This window comes from Pteropus medius, unplaced genomic scaffold (genome assembly GCF_902729225.1).
Source record: "Pteropus medius unplaced genomic scaffold, Ma_sr-lr_union100, whole genome shotgun sequence".
In the NCBI taxonomy this organism is placed as follows: Eukaryota; Metazoa; Chordata; class Mammalia; order Chiroptera; family Pteropodidae; genus Pteropus; species Pteropus medius.
This window is the reverse complement of record NW_024349800.1, coordinates 25,296,232-25,316,149: the sequence shown is the minus strand read 5'-3', so window position 1 is coordinate 25,316,149 and position 19,918 is coordinate 25,296,232. Positions and strand designations below refer to the sequence as shown.

Sequence of the window (19,918 nt, the reverse complement as noted above, 5' to 3'; positions counted from 1 at the left end):
ACTCTATCAGGCAATAAAAAGGAATTAAGTACTGATACACACAACAACATGGGTGAATCTCAAAATCATTATGCTGTGTCAAAGAAATGAGATACAAAGAACACATAATGTATGAGTCCAATTATAAAATTCTAAAAAAATGCAAACTAATTTATAATATCTGAAAGTAGATCAGTAGTTATCTAGACCTGGGAGTGAAAGCACTGCAACTGGCAAAAGAAAACTTTGGAAGTGATGGAAATGTTCTATATCTTGATTGTGGTGACAGTTACTTGGGTATACGCATCTGTCAAAATTCGAAAAACTGTATCCTTTAAATGGGCACAGTTTATTGTTCATAATTATAACTCATAAATTTAAAACATATACATACAATAAGATATCATTAATATCCACTGAAATACTAAAATTAAAGAGATTCTCAATACTAAGAGTCAGTGATGATGCAAAATAACTGCAACTCTCATACACTGTTGGTGTATTTTCCACTTTGGAAAATAGTTTGGTATAATCTAGTGAGGTCAAAGAAATGTTTTCCTCATGACTTAACAATTCCTCTAATAGGCATACATATATCCTAGATAAACTCTTGCACATATGCACTAGTATACAGCTACAAAAATGTTTATGGTTTCAGGAGGAAAAAAATGGCATAGATGATAGAGGCTCTGTTCATCCCTCTGGCAACCAAATCAAAGTTGTGATGGAAACAAGGAGCAAGCAGCAAGGAAAAATCGCCTGAGATCTAGATGAACAAGCCACACAACTAGGGAGAAATCTAAGAAATCAACCTGTAACGGCAGAAGGTAGGATGGGGCGAGGACATGGGTTTGCCCAGTCTCAAGTGGCTAAGCGAGACAGAAGTTGCAACACTGGTAGACTACTCTTCACGGGGCCACATCCGCGAGTGGATTTTCACGGTGACAGACTTGCTCACTGTGAGCACCAGTGCAGATTCAGCTGTGCACAGGAGGCAACAGGGACTTACAGGGATACATTGTCGGAGTGAGGGCCAAGAGAGACACACTCTGTACAGATGTGCCAGTGGTATCCATTGTTTCTTGTTGAGCCCTCCCCGCTCCCAGTGCGCGGACACAGCGCTGCCAGAGTCAAGCTGTCATCAAACTGGATAACAGAGGTCTCTCTGCCTAGAGGACTCCCTGAAACCCCGCCTCCCCCAACTTGCGGCCCCACCCAAGCCACATCCAGGTATATCCTCAGTGTGAGTCAGGTGCTCCTTGCTGAGCAGCTCCTAGACTCACACTGGAGGCAGCTGGCCTTGGTTCTGGTGTGACCTTTTGAGGCAACTATAAGCACAGCATCTGTGGATTGCTTGCTGAATCTCAACAGGTGGCCCCAGTGGGGTAGAGGCTTGGGCTAAATTTGGCCTGCAGTTGAACCTCTCTCAAGACTGTGCCACTGGACACCAACTTCACAAATCCACACTAATAAGACCGGGAGACTTAGAAGTTTTGTTTAGTACATAGAAACACATGGAAAGGCAGCCAAAATGAGAAGACAAAGAAGCAGAAACTATATGAGAGAACAGAACAGAGATCCAGATATAATGGAGTCAAGTAATCTAACAGATGCAGAGTTTAAAACACTGGTTATAAAGATGCTCAATGAACTTTTGGGAAGTGTAGATAAATTCAGTGAGAACTTCAACAAAGAGATAAAAAAAACATAAAAAAGAGAACCAGTCTGAAGTGAAGAACACATTATCTGAGATGAGAAGTATCTTAAATGGAGTAAACAAAGGAATAAACAAAGTGAATAAAGAAAAGGATCAAATGCCCTATGTAGAGGATGGGAAAGCCAAGGACATGCAAGCAAAATGGCAAGAGATAAGAGGCCAAGACTATAAAAATAATTTAAGGAGAATATGGGACACTATTAAGGGTCAAAATATCCTCCTGATCGGTGTACCTGAAGGAAAACAAGATGCTCAACAGCTGTTTGAAGAAATAATGATGGAAAACTTCCCTAATGTGGAGAAGGAAATGGACATAAAATCCCAAGAAGCTCAGAAAATTCCAAAAACTAGGGATCCAAAGAGGCCCAAACAAGACACATCATAATTAAAATGCCAAAGTTTAAATACAAAGAAAGAATATTAAAAGCAGCGAACAGATAGAAAAACAGATAGTTACTTATAAGGGAACACCCATAAGACTGGCAGCTGATTTCTCAAAAGAAACTATGCAGGACAGAAGGGCTTGGCAAAAATATTCGACAGGATGACCCAGGATCTACAACCAAGAATAATTCATCCAGCAAAGCAATCATTTAGAGTTGAAGGACAGATAAAGAGCTTCCCAGACAAAAATAAGCTAAAGGAATTTATCACCACCAAGCCAGTATTACAGGAAATGTTGGAAGGACTTCTTTAAGAAGAAAAAACATGTATCAAAAATGGGAATCAAGAATTGTAACAATTACATTCCTATCAAGAAGTACCTCAAAATGGAAAAGAATTAAATGCTCCAACTAAAAGATAGAGTGGCTGAATGGATAGGAAAACAAGACCCCTAAGATGTTGCCTACAAGAGACTCACTTCAGATTAAAAGACACACACAGACTAAAAGGAAAGGGGATGGAAAAAGATATTGCTTTGATGGATCTAGAAGGTATTTAAGTCAGACACAGAGAGAGATAAATCCTGTATAATTTCACTTATACGCGGAATCTAAGGAATAAAAAGAACAAACTAATCAAAAACAGACTCACAAATATAGTAGACAATTTGATGATGGACAGAGGGGAAGGAGGATTAGGGGGGCTTGGAGAATGGGGTAAAGGGTTAAAGAAGTACAAATTAGTAGCTGATGGATGGTCCCGGGGATGGGGAGCATGGCATAGGGAATGCAGTTAGCCTTAATATGTTGGCTAGATGGAGGGTCAGGGGAGGGAGGGAGCAATTGAGGAGATCATTTTATGAACTATATAGATGTCTAACCAATGTACTATATATTTGAAACTAATTAAATAAATAAAATTATTGGAGGCTTAAAAACTAAAGTTTATGGTTTCATTATTGAAAGTAGCCCAAAACTAGAAATGATCTTAATATCCATTAATAGTAGTATGAAAAAACTGCAGTATATTCATGCAACTGAATATTGTAAAGCAATGAAAACAAATTATAAAACGCAGCCATATAGATGAAACTCTTAAAAATAATATCAAATGAAAAAAGCCAGTCTCAAAAGATATATAACCTTATGATCCCATTTTACAAGACTAGGCCCATTTAAACTCTAGTTTTAGGATTACCCATGAGTAGAAGGAAAGGGTTAACCCTTTCCGGTGAATATAAAAACAAAAATGAAGATATTTCTATTCTAGGATAGATTTCAACTTTAAGAACTCACATCATGTAATCTCTGTTTTTTATAAGGCAATTACTTAAAATGTGAGAAATATAAAAGATTGAACAAACTGGAATAAGACTTTACCAAAAATGTCCAACAAGCTAACCAACTGACAAACTATATCACAAGTTCAGGGAAAAAAGAATCTCTGTGCTAATGGAATATTGTTTATCTGAATATTCACCTGTAGTAAGTGTGCTTAATATCTCTTTAGAAGACATATACAGGACATTTAAATCTTATTCTTAATTTTATTATTAAAATAAAATTCTTTGTAATATTTTTATAATTTGAGTTGCACCATGAATAAAAATATTATTCCACAAAAGGTGCCCTGAAAACATGTCTGCATTGAAAAAAAATCTTTTGGAATACCAATTTAGCATTCTGCTTGGCTACTGATTCGCTCATGAGTGCACATGCTCACTTCCTTAATAGGTAGAAGACTTCTGTGATGTTTTCACAAATATAACCCAAATTTTTACTTAAATCATTGTCTCATGGCTTCTAATACAAATTTATAGTGAGAATGCCAAATATCACATGGCCAATACACATCATAACACCCTAGCTTCACAGAAAATTAAAATTCTAGATACAAACTGAATTATAAACAGAAACCATTTTATATTACGATTCTTAACATAATAAAAAGGCTACCTGAGTTGATACCTTTGCATCAATTTTATTATCATCGCACTTGTTAAAGTATTATTCTTATTAAAATATTACAAGAATTCTGGTTCCATATATACATATATACATATATATGTGTGTGTGTGTATGCATGTATGTGTGTGTGTGTGTGTGTATAATTTTTTTTTTTTTTACCAAAGATTCTTTCCCTAACTTTGAAGATATTGCACCATTTGAAAAAAAAAGAATATCAGTAAAGGAAAGAAACACAATAACTCACTTTTGGAATGTGACCAAATCACAAAGTATAGCATAGCAATAATCAAAAGTATAAACTTTGGAGTTGAATAGATGAGCATTTAAATCCTAGCTGTGTTATTTATTAGCAATGTGACCTTGAGTTTCAATTTCATTATCTGTAAAATAAGGATAACAGGGATAATAATACCACCTACTTCAAGGGACTGTTATGATTAAATGAGAGAACACATGCAGCACACTGTCATACAAATAATATATGGTGGCATATTATACTTTGTTTTCCTATAAAATGGGTTTAAGCTTGCTGCTCCTAAAACATAAGTACACATCATGGTGGTTTGGTCATTTCTCATAAAAGCTATCACTTTGTATATATGTATAATAAACATATCACATATAAAATATCACTTTATATACATATACACTTATTTTTAGATACATTTTTTCTATCATTATGAATGATTTTTCTAAAGCAAGAATAACTTAGTAGGTTAGACTAAGTTTAAAACATGGTGGTGATAGGAAAAAGAATAATTGAGATGACTTATCTATGCAAAAAGAAAAATCAAAATCTGAAATAGGCAGAGTCTACATTAAAGTTCTCTTTTTCTGAAACAGTCTACTAAGCCACACAGTCCTAAAAATTAATTTACAAAAAAGTTTGATAAGAACTCAACATTTAGTAAGTAGCAATGTGATTATATGTAGCATTTGATGGAGAAACAGAGTTTTTAAGAAAAAGGATTTCCTTCATCTTGTATTCCTATTAATTCTGTTATATTACCATTTATTATTGTAAATTTTAAAAATGCAAAATGTACCAATTCACAAGAATACAATCACACAAATTAAAACAATAAAAATCATAATTATAAGGCTGCCTCGTGATCTTAACACACCCAGCTACCTCTCAGCTACCAACACTGGTGGATTAGCCACAGCAACCTCTTCTTTCTTGATGCCTCCACCCATAGTTAGCTGGTTCGGGCCAAGGGGAAAAAAGCAAAGCTAGAAAGTAAACATATGCATCTTTCAGTATTTAAACATGTATCTGAATGCCCTGCCAACTACATTCCTGAATCCAATATACATTATATTATTGTGATGGTCTTTACAATCGGCCTGGCTTCTAACCTTGCTTCACCATGGCAACTCAGTCCCAGGAATATAATTCGTTCCTTTTTGCTGCATATCTCAGTAATCTCAGGAATGGATTCTTGTTTTATATGTTAGGTTTCCTGAGCCTGTACCCCTAATAATGGGTTATTAGAGCTCTTCAAAACTTGCTCTGACTCCTTAACAGCTGGATTTCTGGTTGCCCATCCTAACCAGGGTTCTATACAAACTTTGACTAAGCATATGTCACTCATCCTTTCTCCCTTGGAATGCACATCCCAGTATACTGAGTAACAGAATCCTGAAGCTCCTCTCATGTTTAGTGCCATGTTCCCCATGATGTAGCAGATCTGCCTGAATCCATCATTCTGGTGTCCCTAGATCCTTAGTTATGTTCTTGAGTGTATGGCTTAATAAGTGGAGTAGTTAAGGAAAGGCAATGCTCATAGAGTCAAGGTAGTTAGGTAAATAAATCATACCATGAGTTGCTGCATGTCCTCTGAAGTTACAGCTTTTATATCTAAAACATTAGCAAGGTCACTATTCCCCCACCCCCAATTCATGAAAAGTCCATTAAAAGATCCTTAAAACAATGATCTCTTTAAATTTGCATGCTTTTCAATGCCTTATTCAGCAACCTTGTAAAAATGTATTTTGCTTGGCTAAGTGGACCACACAGGGACTGAAGCAAGTTCTAATCAACTAACCCAACCAAAAACAGGGCTACAAATTCTGAAGATTCCTTAGTAAGCTCAGAAAAAGTTTTTTGATTGAAGTGAAACTTGAGTTGGTCTTAAATGATGGGTGAGAAAGAACAAAAACTGATTTGGGCATAGTGCTTGTCATACAAAATAAAAATCGAGAAGTCATGGAAAATAAACAAAAAGCAGAAAATACACATGCTAAATCAGAGAGTTGAGTTGAACTAGCTCAGATCTGCACATATAATATGAACTTTAAAGTGTAGCTCTCTGTACTTGAAGCCAAAACAATTTCACCCTATTCTGTTCTATGAGCTAAACATAATTATAAAAACCACTGCCTTTTACAAAAAGTAAGTACATCAATCAATTACACAGGGAGGAAATTAGTGGAGTACTCAATTAAGAAAGATCTTAGATTACTGGCTGAGAATTTAAGAGGCCCCTAGAAGTACTTGCAAAATTTTTTAATATGTGCATTTTTAAGACAAGAGTTTCATTGCTTTAATTCTTTGTTTTATATAAATGTATTTATTTAAATTAGTTTCAAGTATACAGTACATTGGTTAGACATCTATAATATTCATAAAATGATCCTCCCAAATGCTCCCTCCCTCCCCTGGCCCTCCACTTAGCCATCATATTAATGCTAACTGCATTCCCTCTTCCATGCTCCCCGTGCCCAACTATCAACTACTAATTTGTATTTCTTTAACCCTTCACCCCATTCTTTAATTCTTAATGAGATGATGATCCCAAACTGACTAAGAACCCACAGATTTAAGTAAAAATCCAGTCTTTTGAATATCCATTTGTCAGAATTTAAGAGAAATAATTTTGTAAATATAAATTGCTACCTCAGAAATGGTACTGCTTTTATTTCTGGCTACTTTTCTAGGGCTGTAAATTACAGTACTTAGTGCAAAGCACAGAGATATTACAAAGTAGAACAAATGAAAAAAGGTTCGATTTGACAAATAAGACATCAACCATATCAATTTGTACATCAGAAAATAGGTATTTCATACAACCACACTAACATTTAAGAGACACTTTATGCATTTAAAGTCTATAGAGTGAACAAACTATTCTCCACCAGTCCACCTCCCCCAGTCCCCCCTCCCCTCCACACACACACACTACCCCAGGGACCAATAAGCTGAACTGATAGTACAATATTGCCCTCTACTGGACTCCACTAGTAAAGAACCTAAAAGAAGGAAGGACTTTAAAATGTTTACTTTTAAAAGGACTTAATGGAATGCTCTTTTCCCATAAATGCAAGTTTAGCCTAATATAGCATAAGTCTAGGTTATTCATTTTGTAATAATTTTAGTGTGGCACTAACTTAATGTGATATAGAAGTTTAGAGAAAGCAATCATGAATATAAGAACAAAAAAACAACTACTGTAATAAACGTTTTTCTTAAAATTATATAGTATCTTGGAGTTGAACAGGCTGAACAAAGTCTCTAGTCTAACCAACTATATGGTGTACATCTTCCTTCTATCTATCTGCCAAGTAGTTGCCCAGCCTTGGCTTAAACATTCTGGTGGTAGAAAACTCAACATCCCTAAAAACAAGTCTATACTATTCTGGATAATTCCTTATAACTGAAAATTATTGTCCTTCTGATTCTACCTCTGTAGTAGAAAACCCCTCAAATATTTAAAAAGAGTAAATTCATCCCACTAAATCATCTATTCTCCAAAGTATCCCAAGTTCCTTCTGATGGCTCCTGTGACCAGGTTTCAGATATCTCCACCATTTTGAATGCACTCCTCTAAATGTATATTCATTTTCTATCGGTGCTATAACAAATTACTGCAAACTTAGTGGTTTTAAACAACACAAGTTTATTTCACAATTCTTTAAGTCAGAAGTCCAACATGGGTCTCATCAGACTAAAAAGTATCAGCAGGGCTATCTTCCTTTCTGGAGGTTCTGGACAAGAGAACCCATTTCCTTGCCTTTTCTAGCTTCTAGAGGCCACCCATATTCCTTGACTCATGACTCCCTTTCGTTATCTTCAAAGTGGGCAACATCGCATCTCTCTGACCATTCTTCCATAATCACATCTTCCTCTGACCCTGAACTCAGCATGGAAGGTAACTTTTGAGGATTTGTGTGACTAGGTTGAGCCCACCAGATAGTTCAGGATAATCTCTCCAACTCAGCATCCTTAATCTTAATTACACTCACAATCCTCCCTTTTTTTTTTTCATTGATGGTAACAGATTCACAAATTTCAAGGATTAGGATGTCTTCCCATTTGTCCTTGTTCCTTGTAAAGTAGAATGTTCATTCTGAATATGCACTCTAGGAATGGCTGGCACTGATAAAACAGGATTGTTACCTTCATCTTTCCAGACACTATACTTCTAATATCTGGACTAAAATCCAAAGAAGTTATCTACATCACACTCCTAATTCTTATTGGACTATTAACTAAGACCCCTAAGCCTTGTCTATAAACACAGTTTTTAAACTACTTCTGCCTCATCCTTTATTTGGCAGTTTTTCTAAACCCAAGTATAAGAATTTATTTATTCCTATTAAATTTCATCTCATTAGATTTTCTCTATTAAGATCTTTTTGGATCTCAATTCTAACTCAACCTATCTACTATACTCTCAACTCTTGTTATGCACATCTTCAGTGAGTGTTCCCATTATATTATCACTGATAGAAATCATGACGAGGACAAGGTATGCAAAGAGTCCTGCAGCACTTCAGAAATCTCTCTGAAGTTTTGTGATTCTTAAATTTCAATGTGTACATGAATTGTCGAGGGGCTTCTATGCCCTATCCCTAGAGATTCTGATTTAGGAGGTCTGAGACAATGCCCAACAATCAAGATCTATCCCCAACTAGATTTCAGGTGGTCGATCTGCAGAGCACATTTGGAGAACAATGTCCAGTTCCATGCCAATCATTAATCAGCAACTTTTGGGTCTGGCTAGTCAGGGACAACCCACCCAACAGTGTTCACATCCTGCTCACATTTCCTGCCATTTTGGGGAAGTTATCATGAGAATATAGTCAATGACTAGCTGAATTGCAATCACACTGGTCCTACTGTATTTCCCTGTTCTACCAGTCCTGCTATTTGTAAAAGAAATGATGCAAACGTGATTTGTTCTTAGCGAACCTGTTCAGTGTGTTGACAATCAAGTTTTTCTTATTCTCAGTGCTCACAATTTATTTAGTTCCTAGAGATGTAGAATCTTGCCAGGGTTTTAGTGTCAAGCTTACCAGTTGGTAGTTAACAAAACCACCTTTACCTTTGGAAAATTAGAACTGCCCTTATCTGTCTTCAGTTATTTGTAAAATGTGCTATCTTTTAAAAGCTCTCAAAGATCATGGACAGCTGGAAGTTCTTTCTGAATCTAGCCTATAATGTAACTTATCTAGGCCCAAACACCTGAAGCCATCTAAGAAACGTCATCATGTGGAGCTTTCATTCTTCCTTACCAATGATTGTTCTACCCTTTTCGGTTGAAGATGATTTTCCTTGACAGAAAGGAAAGAAGCAAATATGAATTTCAGAGTTCTGCTTTCTCTATCATCCATTGGCAGTATACTATTAGTTCAAAATAGCAGATCCACCCCCTTTTTAACCTCTTTGTTGCTCTAAACATAACTTTAGGTGCACCAAGTCCTCCTTAGCAATTCTCGCAAGTCTCTACTCATTAGAGGTTTTATTTTCTAGTTGCTATTCTTACAGATCTAAGCCTTTTTACATTTACATTAATTTGACTTAACTTTTCATCTATCTATTTTTTTTTTTAAATTGATCTCAGGTTGGCGAAAAATTTAACTGTTGGAGTTGGATAATACACACATAGGGATTCATTAGGCTAGTCTTACTACTTTAAAATTTTTCCAAAATAAAGTCAAATGTGTCTATATATATAAATACAAATTAAATACAAATGTTTATGTAAATAGAAGGGAAGGAGAAGGTGGGGGGAAGAGGGGGAGATAGAGGGGGGCGGTATTGTCTATCTCGTGTACATTGGGAAATATTTTTTCCCCCTCAACTTTTATTGCTTGGGATAATTTGGTTTTAATTAAAGTCTGAATTTCACTTTCTCTGTACTCCCTAATCTTTTTAGTTTATCTTCCAGCCCAGATTCCTGGATGCTATTTTTCTTTGCCTTTTCTTTGGACTGCTTGAAATCCACCTATCAAAAGTCTAGGAGATATTATGCCTGTTTCTCCCTTCCTATCAGCAATACAAATTTTAAAAGGTTGTCAATTTTTATTTAGGACTACATTAGTTCTCCCATTATCTTTTAGAACAGTGGTTGCTCTAAGTGTGTTCCTTATACCAGCAACACCTATTATCACCCCTGAACTTGTTAGAAACACAAATTAATAGATCCACTGACCTACTGTAACAGAACCTCTGAGGATGGGGACTGGAAAACTCTCCAAATAAGTCCTATGTATATTAAAGTTTGAGAACCATTACTTTAGGAGAAGAAACTATTCCAATTCAAATGCTGTCAGACAATGTGCTTTTAATCAAATGTGATTTCTATCAAGAGCCTAAATACTAGGAGTCCCTCATGGTACTGTATACATTAACCTTTGTGACTATTTTATGTCTGCAACTCATCGCCTCATCCCTTGGCCAAGGACCACACAGCAGACTTTGACTTCTGTATCTATCTCATTTCTCTTTTTTTAAATTCTATTCTAGATGGTGTTCAGCATCTTTCCACTCAAATAATCTTGGATCTCAATGCAGGTATATAATTTCTTGCCCTATCACACTATTATATCTATCTTTTAACAAACCTGAGTCTCTTCCCAGACAAGAAAAAGCTAAAGAAGTTCATCACCACCAAACCAGTATTACAAGAAATGTCAAAAGGACCTCTTTAAGAAGGAAAAAAAGCCCCATAAATATGTATAAAATGGCAATAATTATATACCTATCAATAATCATTTGAATTGTAAATAGATTAAATGCTCCAATAAATTACATGAGTCTAAGACTATAGCTAAGAATGTTGTGACTGACACATAGGGTAAGATATTGAAATCAGAAATGACAGATTTGTTGCCAGCACAAACAAGTTAAAGAGCTTTTTAAAAATATATAATATTCATTTATAACATAATATAAAAATTTTAAGAATGGCCATTATTTTGAAACATTTTGTTAGAAAAGAAATCCTGATCAGTCGTAACAGTTTGGGTGATTATGTCTCTAATTAGTTTAGAAGGAAATATACATACTAAACCAATTTTATTTTTAATTATAGAAAACAGGCTTTTTTTTTGTTTTGATAAAGAAAAATTAAAATGATCCAGCCTTAAAATATTGTCTGAAATTCAAATACTAGGATTAAATACACAGACTAAAGTAAGAAATAATAATAAAAAAAGTCAAACAGTGAAAAACAAATACCATATGATTTCACTTATACATGAAATAAAAAAAAGTAAACAAACAAGAGAAATTCACAGATTCAGAGAACATTTTAATGATTTCCATTAAATGGGAAGGAGGTTGGGGGAAAGGTAAAAAGGAGAAGGGATTAAGATATGCAAATTGCTAGTTATAAAAACAGTCATGGGATGTAAAGTACAACACAGAGAATATAGTCAATAATATTGTAATAATTACATATGGTGTCAGATGAGTACTTGACTTATTGGGGTGATCACTTTGTAAGTTATATAAATGTTTAATCACTATGTTGTACACCTGAAACTAATATAATATTGTATGTTAACTGTAATCAAATAATTTAAAAAGTTGTTTTTTAAAATTTAAGTCTCATAAAAAAGACATCCTTGCATTCTTATATTCAAATGGTAAGTCCAATCCAGCAAATTAAGATAGTCATGAGATATCTATTACTCTCCCTTATAATCTCAACTTTATTTTATCATTCACATTTTGTATGCTCTTATGAAGATTTTTGAAGCTTCTAAGTACTACCTCCAGCTAAGTTTCCATATTCTTGTCTTTTGTGAATCTCTCCATTTATACTGCCTCCATTTATTCTGCTTACTAAGTCTTACTTGATGTCTAACACCATTTCATCAGTTAAATTGCTCATTTGTCTCCTCTTTAGTAATATTGTCTAAAACTGTCCTAACCAGATCAGCTGGTTCCTAGGAAAGCACACACAGGAGATATACTCCATCCCTCCCTTCATATTCTCTCAAACTCAGTAGAAGATTATGATAATTATACTAACTGCAAGTTTTTCTTCTTAAGCTTTTAAATCAGTGTTTTTATAATAATGATAAATAAAAACTATAGATATAGTAAGAAAGGGATTTATAGGGCCAGGAATATGAAGGGGATTAATACAAACTTAATAGTTTGATTTTTCAAAAATGCTTTACTTGAGGTCATCCCTTTCCTTGGTTCTTTTGTAAGCAGAAATATAATACTAATATGATGATAAAAATTATTTGTTTGCAAATCAATATATTTGTGATTATATTTTTTCCTCTTTAGAAGTGGAAAAAAGCTGACTCAATTGTATATTCCACTCTGAATTATGAGATAATTAACACCAATCAATTCCATGTACAAATTAATATGTTTATTCTACACACAGATGAATAAGTTCCAAGTTTCACAAGTTTTAAGTTTAAAGACCACAATGTAGAGGAAACATATCATTAACGAGGTTATAGAATTTATATTCAAAATGCAAGATTATTTTGAAAATATATAATTTATTTAAATTGGGATGTTTAGTAAATAAGTTAACTGATTTGAAAAGAAACTTATATCCAGTCTGGTTCATAACATATCTCAACTCCAAAGAAGTAATAAAAGACAGCAATAAAAGAAAATAACAAAACATAATAATAAAAGATCACAAAGTAAAACATAAGCACAATTTGCTGAGAAATCTGGGTTGTGAAACTAGTATATGCATATAAAACTGCATACTTTTTAAAATAATTATTTTTTAAAAATAAGTGGGTAAAAATTTACTATTCATTAACAAAAAGGAAAACAATGAGTCACTTAACATCTAAACTGTAGAAAGGATTAATTCCCCAATAATTAAAATAGTCACTTATTACTGCTAAATAGTTAGCTGTAAAATCAGTTATAAAAAGTAAGTAGAGTTTAAGCAGAATAATTCTATTTTTTAAAACAGCATCTTCTATTTCTATTATGGAATATAAATACTTTATAAGTATTCAATAAATATTAAATTAATATTGTCAAAATCATTACATAAGTGATAAATATGGACAACATAAATTTTAATGTAAAAATATTAACTTTGAGAGGAGTTTGGTGGTAAGATGTATAACCATACTTAGAAAATATACAGTTGACACCTGAACAAAGGTAAAGGGCACCCACCCTCCCCCTGCACAGTCAAAAATCTGCATATAACTTTTGACTCCCTGAAAACATAACTGTTGACCAGAAGCCTTATCAATAACAAACAGTTGATTAACACATATTTTGTATATTACATACTATAGTCTTACAATGAAGCTAGAGAAAATAAAATATTAAGAAAATCATAAAGAAGAAAAAATACATCTACAGTATTTATGAAAAAAAACCCCGTGTATAAGTGGACCCTCACAGTTCTAACCTGTGTTGTTCAAGGGTCAAATGTACTTTTTATTTTTGTTACCCAAACCCTGCAACTTTTTGAGTCATTCAGCTTTTGGAAGTCTGTTTCTCTCTACCAAAATTGGACCCTGAAGATGACCTATCAATGATAAATGCTTTGATAATCGACTACAAAATGACTTTAAGTGTTTATAAACCTCAGTATATCATAATCATCCCCTTTATTCTTCCATTTGCTCAGTTATATTGTCCTCAAGAGAAGTACTTAAAATCATTCTATTCTTTTCACTTCTCAGCTCTTATCTATCATTCAACTTTCAGTCTTATATCAATCTTTAGTTTTTTAGGGGCTAATAAACATGTTCACCCAAAGAAAGTGCCAGTATAGGACACAATATTCTGGTGTTGCTTTGGGATTCTTAAGGAAAAGACATCTTATACATATAAATAAATGGATATGTTTAGAATTCATTGTTATAATTTGAGATTACAGAGGTCATTCTCCCTATACTTCTTATAATAGTATTAACAAAGATAGTTTTATCTTTTCATGTCAGTTTTGACACACAAGAATGTTACACTAATGACTATTATTATTTTTTTCACCAAGAAAAGAAAAAAGTCAAACAAACATAAGGCTATTTCCCTTTTTACCATTGACTAAATGAGGTGCCACCTTTTTATATTTTACTCCGGAAAACAAGAAAGTTCATCATAATTGAAATGACCCTATCCTAGTACTATTATAAAATGCATACATATGCCCCAGAAGATCTGGAGTCTCGATCAGATCTCTTTCTCTGACTAACGTGCCTCACACAGAGCTAATTCTCAATGAATGTCTGCTACTGAATGACCTTCAAAAGAGATGGCAGCCCTGTGATGAATAAACTAACTTGAATTGGTAATTCCTTTTTTCATCCATTCACTCAACATTATCAAGCAGCTATAATAATGTATTGCTTTCAATCATTCAATAAGTACACAAAATGTGAAAAATATAATATGGTAAGGAATATTTCTATATCCCTATTTTTTAAGAAACTTCAAGTGTGTACTTCACATGTAGTTTTATGGATGTAAATGACCTTACCTCTCTTACAGATAACTGTGGTGGGAAGGAGACTGAAAATACCAAGTTGTTGAATTCAAATCCAGAGGCCTCAACCTTTTGGCACACCTAAAAAAGTATCACATAAAAATTATTTTATTACATAAAAAAGTATTATACAAATTCCCAGGAATTACTAAAAATTTTATAATAATCTTCATGACATAAATTTTTGGTCCAGGAGATGACATGGCAAAACTTCCAAACTTTAACCTTTCAATAAGAGAACTCTCACAAACATCCTGAATTCAAACATTTGCTAACAATGACCATGAAGACTGATATTACCAAAACAGCCAGGACTCACCTGCAGAACAATCTGTTGAATACCCAAATAGTTTTCTATTAGGTTACCTCATAATTTAAAAAAGATTTTAAAATAAAGCTAATATGGTACTCTTGACAGTTGGAAAGAAAAAGCAATCCCACATTCAATTATGTACCTTCCAAAGTGCTGTAACATCTGTCTTTTCTAGACACTAATAGGTTGACTCCAACTCCTTAGCTATGTAAAATAGCAAAGGGAAAACTGCTATAATTTTTCTTCAATTGAATAGCACTCATGACCGAAATACATGGATGGGTACATATTTCATTAATTTGTAGATATCATGTTGATAAAAAGGTAATTTGAGATAAAAAGGCTTTTTTTTTTTTTAAATGATCCATTGATGTGAAACAAGTTGAAATGAATGGCATCATTCCTTCAGATAGAATAATTCTAGGCCTTAAGATCGAAAATCTCTACATAATTGCACATATAATAACCAAAAACAGATTATTTACCTTTTTAATGAAATCTTTCTCACAGAATCCTTGAAGAATTCCTAGGCATACATTGCATACATTTAAACTTGAGTTTTTGGAAGCGATGCTTCCATCTTCAATAATGGAGACCCTTCCCTTTCCATTTTGACTCAGATTATCAATCCCATCAATCCCATCTTCTAGTTCTTGTAGTCGAATTTTCTTGGGAGGTGGATTTGGAACTTCCAAAACTAATTCATCTTTTTCAGTTTCCAGAAATTTCTGTAGTTCATTGAGCAACTCCTGGAAAGTTAATTTTAAAAAAAGTAATAACCCTAAGGGTAAGACGAAGCATGAAAACAGGAGTGAAAATTATGATAGATCACAGATTTATACAATGTTGATTTATATCAATTCTGGAGCAATAAACTAATTTTATTAGCCAGTGTTGGCTTTCTGGGGAATTTAAAAGAGAATTACCCAATTCCTGTAATAAGTGTGTGAATATTGTTCCACTTAGATCAGTGAAGCTAAAGTCCTAAATCTGAGGCAGAAAGTTTCCAATAAGAAATTTATGCATTTGGTTTGTAGTTAATTGTGGGGTCAATCACTTGCTAACATCAATTAAAAAAAAAACACAAAACACCACACCTCAATTATATTAACAAGTAGAAATACAAACTGAATTTCCATTATTGCTAAGATATTCAATAATCTCACAATCACTAAAATCTCATAGGTACAATATTTATTTAATGTAAAATCTGAAAAATTAGAGATTAGAAGTCTAATAAGTAAAAGTAATTTTAAGACAATTTACTATACAAAAGTAAACAGATGCTGGCAACACTGAAATTTGTCAACTTAATTACAAACCATTTATATGCATTAGTTAAAAAGAAGCCCTCTACTACATTCTGGTTTGCCTAATTTCTGTCAGAATGTTAGAAGTGGCATTCCTTCGAAAACATTTTCATTTTGCACACATTCCATTCATCCAAATACTCAGAGGACTTTGTCTAAATTAAACAGGCTTTATTATTCAGTGTTGAATAAATATCCTTTTCAAATGCACTCAGATTACAATTTAGTGACTCTAAAGGGAAAAATCTATCACTCAAACAAATTTAATTCAGTTTATTAAGACATTAGCTCTATTTTATCTTTAACAGAAATACTCATACATACATACACACATAGGTATATTAGGACCCACACAAATATGTTTATTATGTAAAATCTATGTCAGTATAACACAGTACATATATATGTATGTGTAGTTATATGAATAGAACATATCAAAATTTAAGTACATTTACCAAAAAAATTGTCTTCAAATAGTTTCATGTTTATTTACATTAAATGATACAAACGAAAGTTGGTAACACTGTCTCTTTATATATTTTATATCTTACAACATGTATAGAATAATAAATTATAATGTGTTTGGAAAAAATGTGCAAGGAGAGTTACACAAAACCAATCTTATTACTTTATAGTCATAGTGTGTATAAATGAATATACACACATATATTAATCATCACAGCATATGTACCATTTCCAGTTTTCAAAGTGTTTTCACATACTTTATTAGATATTGTCCCTTAAAATTCTGTGAGGTGGATGTTATCATCATTCCCATTTACAGAGGAGAAAACTGAAGATGGAAAGTGGTGGAACTGGGATTCAGATCCATGTCTTCTAGCTCCAAATTCTAGGCTTTGGATTCAGACAGACAGTTCATATCCTAGCTTGCTCACTTAATAGCTGTGTAACTTTGGGCAGGTTGCTTAACCTCTCTGTGCCTCAGTTTCTTCATCTGAAAATAGAGACAATCATATATGTACTTACCTAATAGGTTACTATGAAGACTATATGAGAGCCTGACATATAATAATGCCTTATGAATGTTAGATATAATTATTTCCAAAATAATAGAAACAAATAATACATAGGAAAAATGTTCTTAAAAACTTTAAGAAACTGACTGTGCATGCGTGTGTTCGTATTATTTATATAGTGCTATATACACACACACACACACACACACACACATATAATTACTCTGAAAAGAACATCACTATTAGAATCAAATATATTTCACAAAATGTTATATATTTTAGGTGAAAGTATTCTATTAAATGTCAAAGCTCTTTGTACATTACTGAAAATTTCAAAGATCTCTGTATATTTTGTTATTAATAGCAGTAAATGATTTTAATAGCATTTACTTCTAGAGAGTTGCAAATACCTATCTATAAGTAATATAGAAAGCAGAAAAAAAAAGGCAATCAAATCCACAATGCTTCCACTTAATAGAAGATCTCAGGGCTATCAACCCCTCTTGATATATCTTACTGATATCTGGTGAGAAGCACTATTTTGTGATATTCTGTCTAGATACTCTTAGGGAAAGAGCTATAGAAACATTAAATGCACCAGAGAATTGATCTGCAAAGATCTCCCTATATTAAATACTAGGTACAATCACTTAAGAAGGAACTTATATTTTTATGGTAATGGAGGTTCCAAAATTAGCATTAGCAATAATTATTTTATTACAGTTTTTTAAATTTAATAAGTTATGAATACATACTTGCCCTCAAATATACAGATATTCATTCAAAAATAGAGGAACTTTCTTAACTTAAAAAAAAAAAAAATACCTCATAGGAAAGTTTGTAAGGTGCATGAAAATCCACACCACAGAATCTGAAGATACATCTTGGACATGTACCAGTACTGAACAACAACTGGGCCACATGCTTGTTTTCCTCAGTCAGTGGAAACATAATGAATACTTACAACTAGAAAAAAATAAAAGATAACACTAATGAGCATCTTTTGTGTTTTACTTTCACAGACAAATATATCATCACCTTTAGGGAAAGAAATTAGCTTTTATTTAAAAAAAAAAACAATTTCATACTCTCTAATAATGTCCCTTTCATTATATGCATATTGAAATATAAACCTGAAGATCTATTAGAGGAATCAGGTAAAAGTTTCTAATTGTCGAGGAATTTAGTTTAGCATTCTGGATTATTATAAAGTACATTAATATAATTAAACCAATCAAAAGAAATAAAAATAATAAAGAATGGTTGTCTCTGAGAAGAGTAATGAAAATAAAAGTATAGTGTAAAATTTTGCTTTTTATTTTGTACCATTCTGTATTGAGAAAACAGAGCAGTAAATTCAATAAACTTTTCCTATTAAAAATCAAAAATGAGTTTGCTACAAAAAATAATCAGATAAATCTACATAATACCTATCTAACCTTAATGATAGTTAAGCAGTCAAATATTTAAAACAAGTTGATCAGTAGATCCAAAAATGTCAGTTTTACTTTGATTGAATAACTAAGAGCCATTAGTAAAATGAGAAAATTTTTTCTTTCATGCACAAGTAAAACCTCCAACAAAAACAAATTAAATACAAAATATTTTAGAGTAATTGTCATCTGAAACAAATGCTACTTTTTGCAATTTGAATAAACTCACTTAGAAACAAATACTACACAGAGAGGTGGGAAGAGAGGGAGATCCAATTAACTCTCTTGTTGCCAGGAAGGAGGGGAACTAAAATTTAAATTACCCAATCAGTCTGTTTGGCAAAAAAAAGATATTCTTCTGATTAATGAATCAGTCCACATTACTTTAAAATGATGAACTAGAAAATGTTTTATAAAACAGTGATTGTATGGCAATGCTGTGGTATGGTATAACTGTGGTTACACCAATACAAGACAGTGGTATCTTTTAATTTGTGCAGTTTAATAATTAAAATAAATTTACTTAAAACTTATGGGAGGGTGCTCTTACCAACTTCTTACTATGGAAATATGTTTCTTAGATTTAGTTTGTGTTTTCCAACCCTTTAAAACCCACTACTTACTTGCAAGTTTCTAAATGTTTGTAGCCACTTATCGAGAGTAGATCCTTGAGACAAAATAATGAGAAAGACAGGTATATAATTATACAGAACTCTTCACCATAAAAATCAGTTCCACAGGGAGGACTGTGGAAAATAGATTGTCTTTAGCTGGGTTCTAATTCAGGTGAATATGTGAGTTGGCAGGGAGAGGAAGAGAAGAAAAATAGGCTTTTCCGGACACATGAGAGAACTTTCAGAAACTCAGACTAGGAAACATTAATTTAGGGTTGCCTAAGTAAATTTGGACTCCATGGCATTTTCATGAAAGTACACCGAATATGCAGACAACACCTTCTACATAATGAAGCTCCGTGTGGTCATTATTATTGACTTGATCTAAATCCTTTCCCAGTCCTCTTAATCTGCTAGTCTGATGATGAGAAAAGGTAGAGATTTTTTGAGGGGCTGATTATCAGCCTTTAAAGTGCATCCCTGACTGCACTCCCCTCACGGAG

The 19,918-nt window shown here is 33.1% G+C and overlaps 1 protein-coding gene across 10 annotated transcripts in view; it reads right to left on the bottom strand.

The window, feature by feature from the left end:
- The window catches only part of PUS10 (pseudouridine synthase 10), a 57,194-nt gene that overhangs the window by 35,551 nt on the left and 1,725 nt on the right, over nt 1-19,918 (bottom strand). For 6 of the 10 annotated variants that reach the window (XR_005658213.1, XM_039887068.1, XM_039887077.1 and 3 more), the window contains exons 2-4: nt 18,194-18,334; nt 15,567-15,830; nt 14,763-14,849 (exon numbers count right to left, since the gene is read on the bottom strand). Coding sequence is in view for 9 of the 10 variants with exons in the window: in XM_039887068.1 (XP_039743002.1) it covers nt 14,763-14,849; nt 15,567-15,830; nt 18,194-18,319 (477 nt within the window). In the remaining variant the exon portion in view is untranslated. Of the gene's footprint in view, nt 1-14,762; nt 14,850-15,566; nt 15,831-18,193; nt 18,335-19,424; nt 19,469-19,918 lie in introns of all 10 variants that reach the window. The other 4 variants (XM_039887075.1, XM_039887074.1, XM_039887071.1 and 1 more) reach the window with 1 other exon arrangement.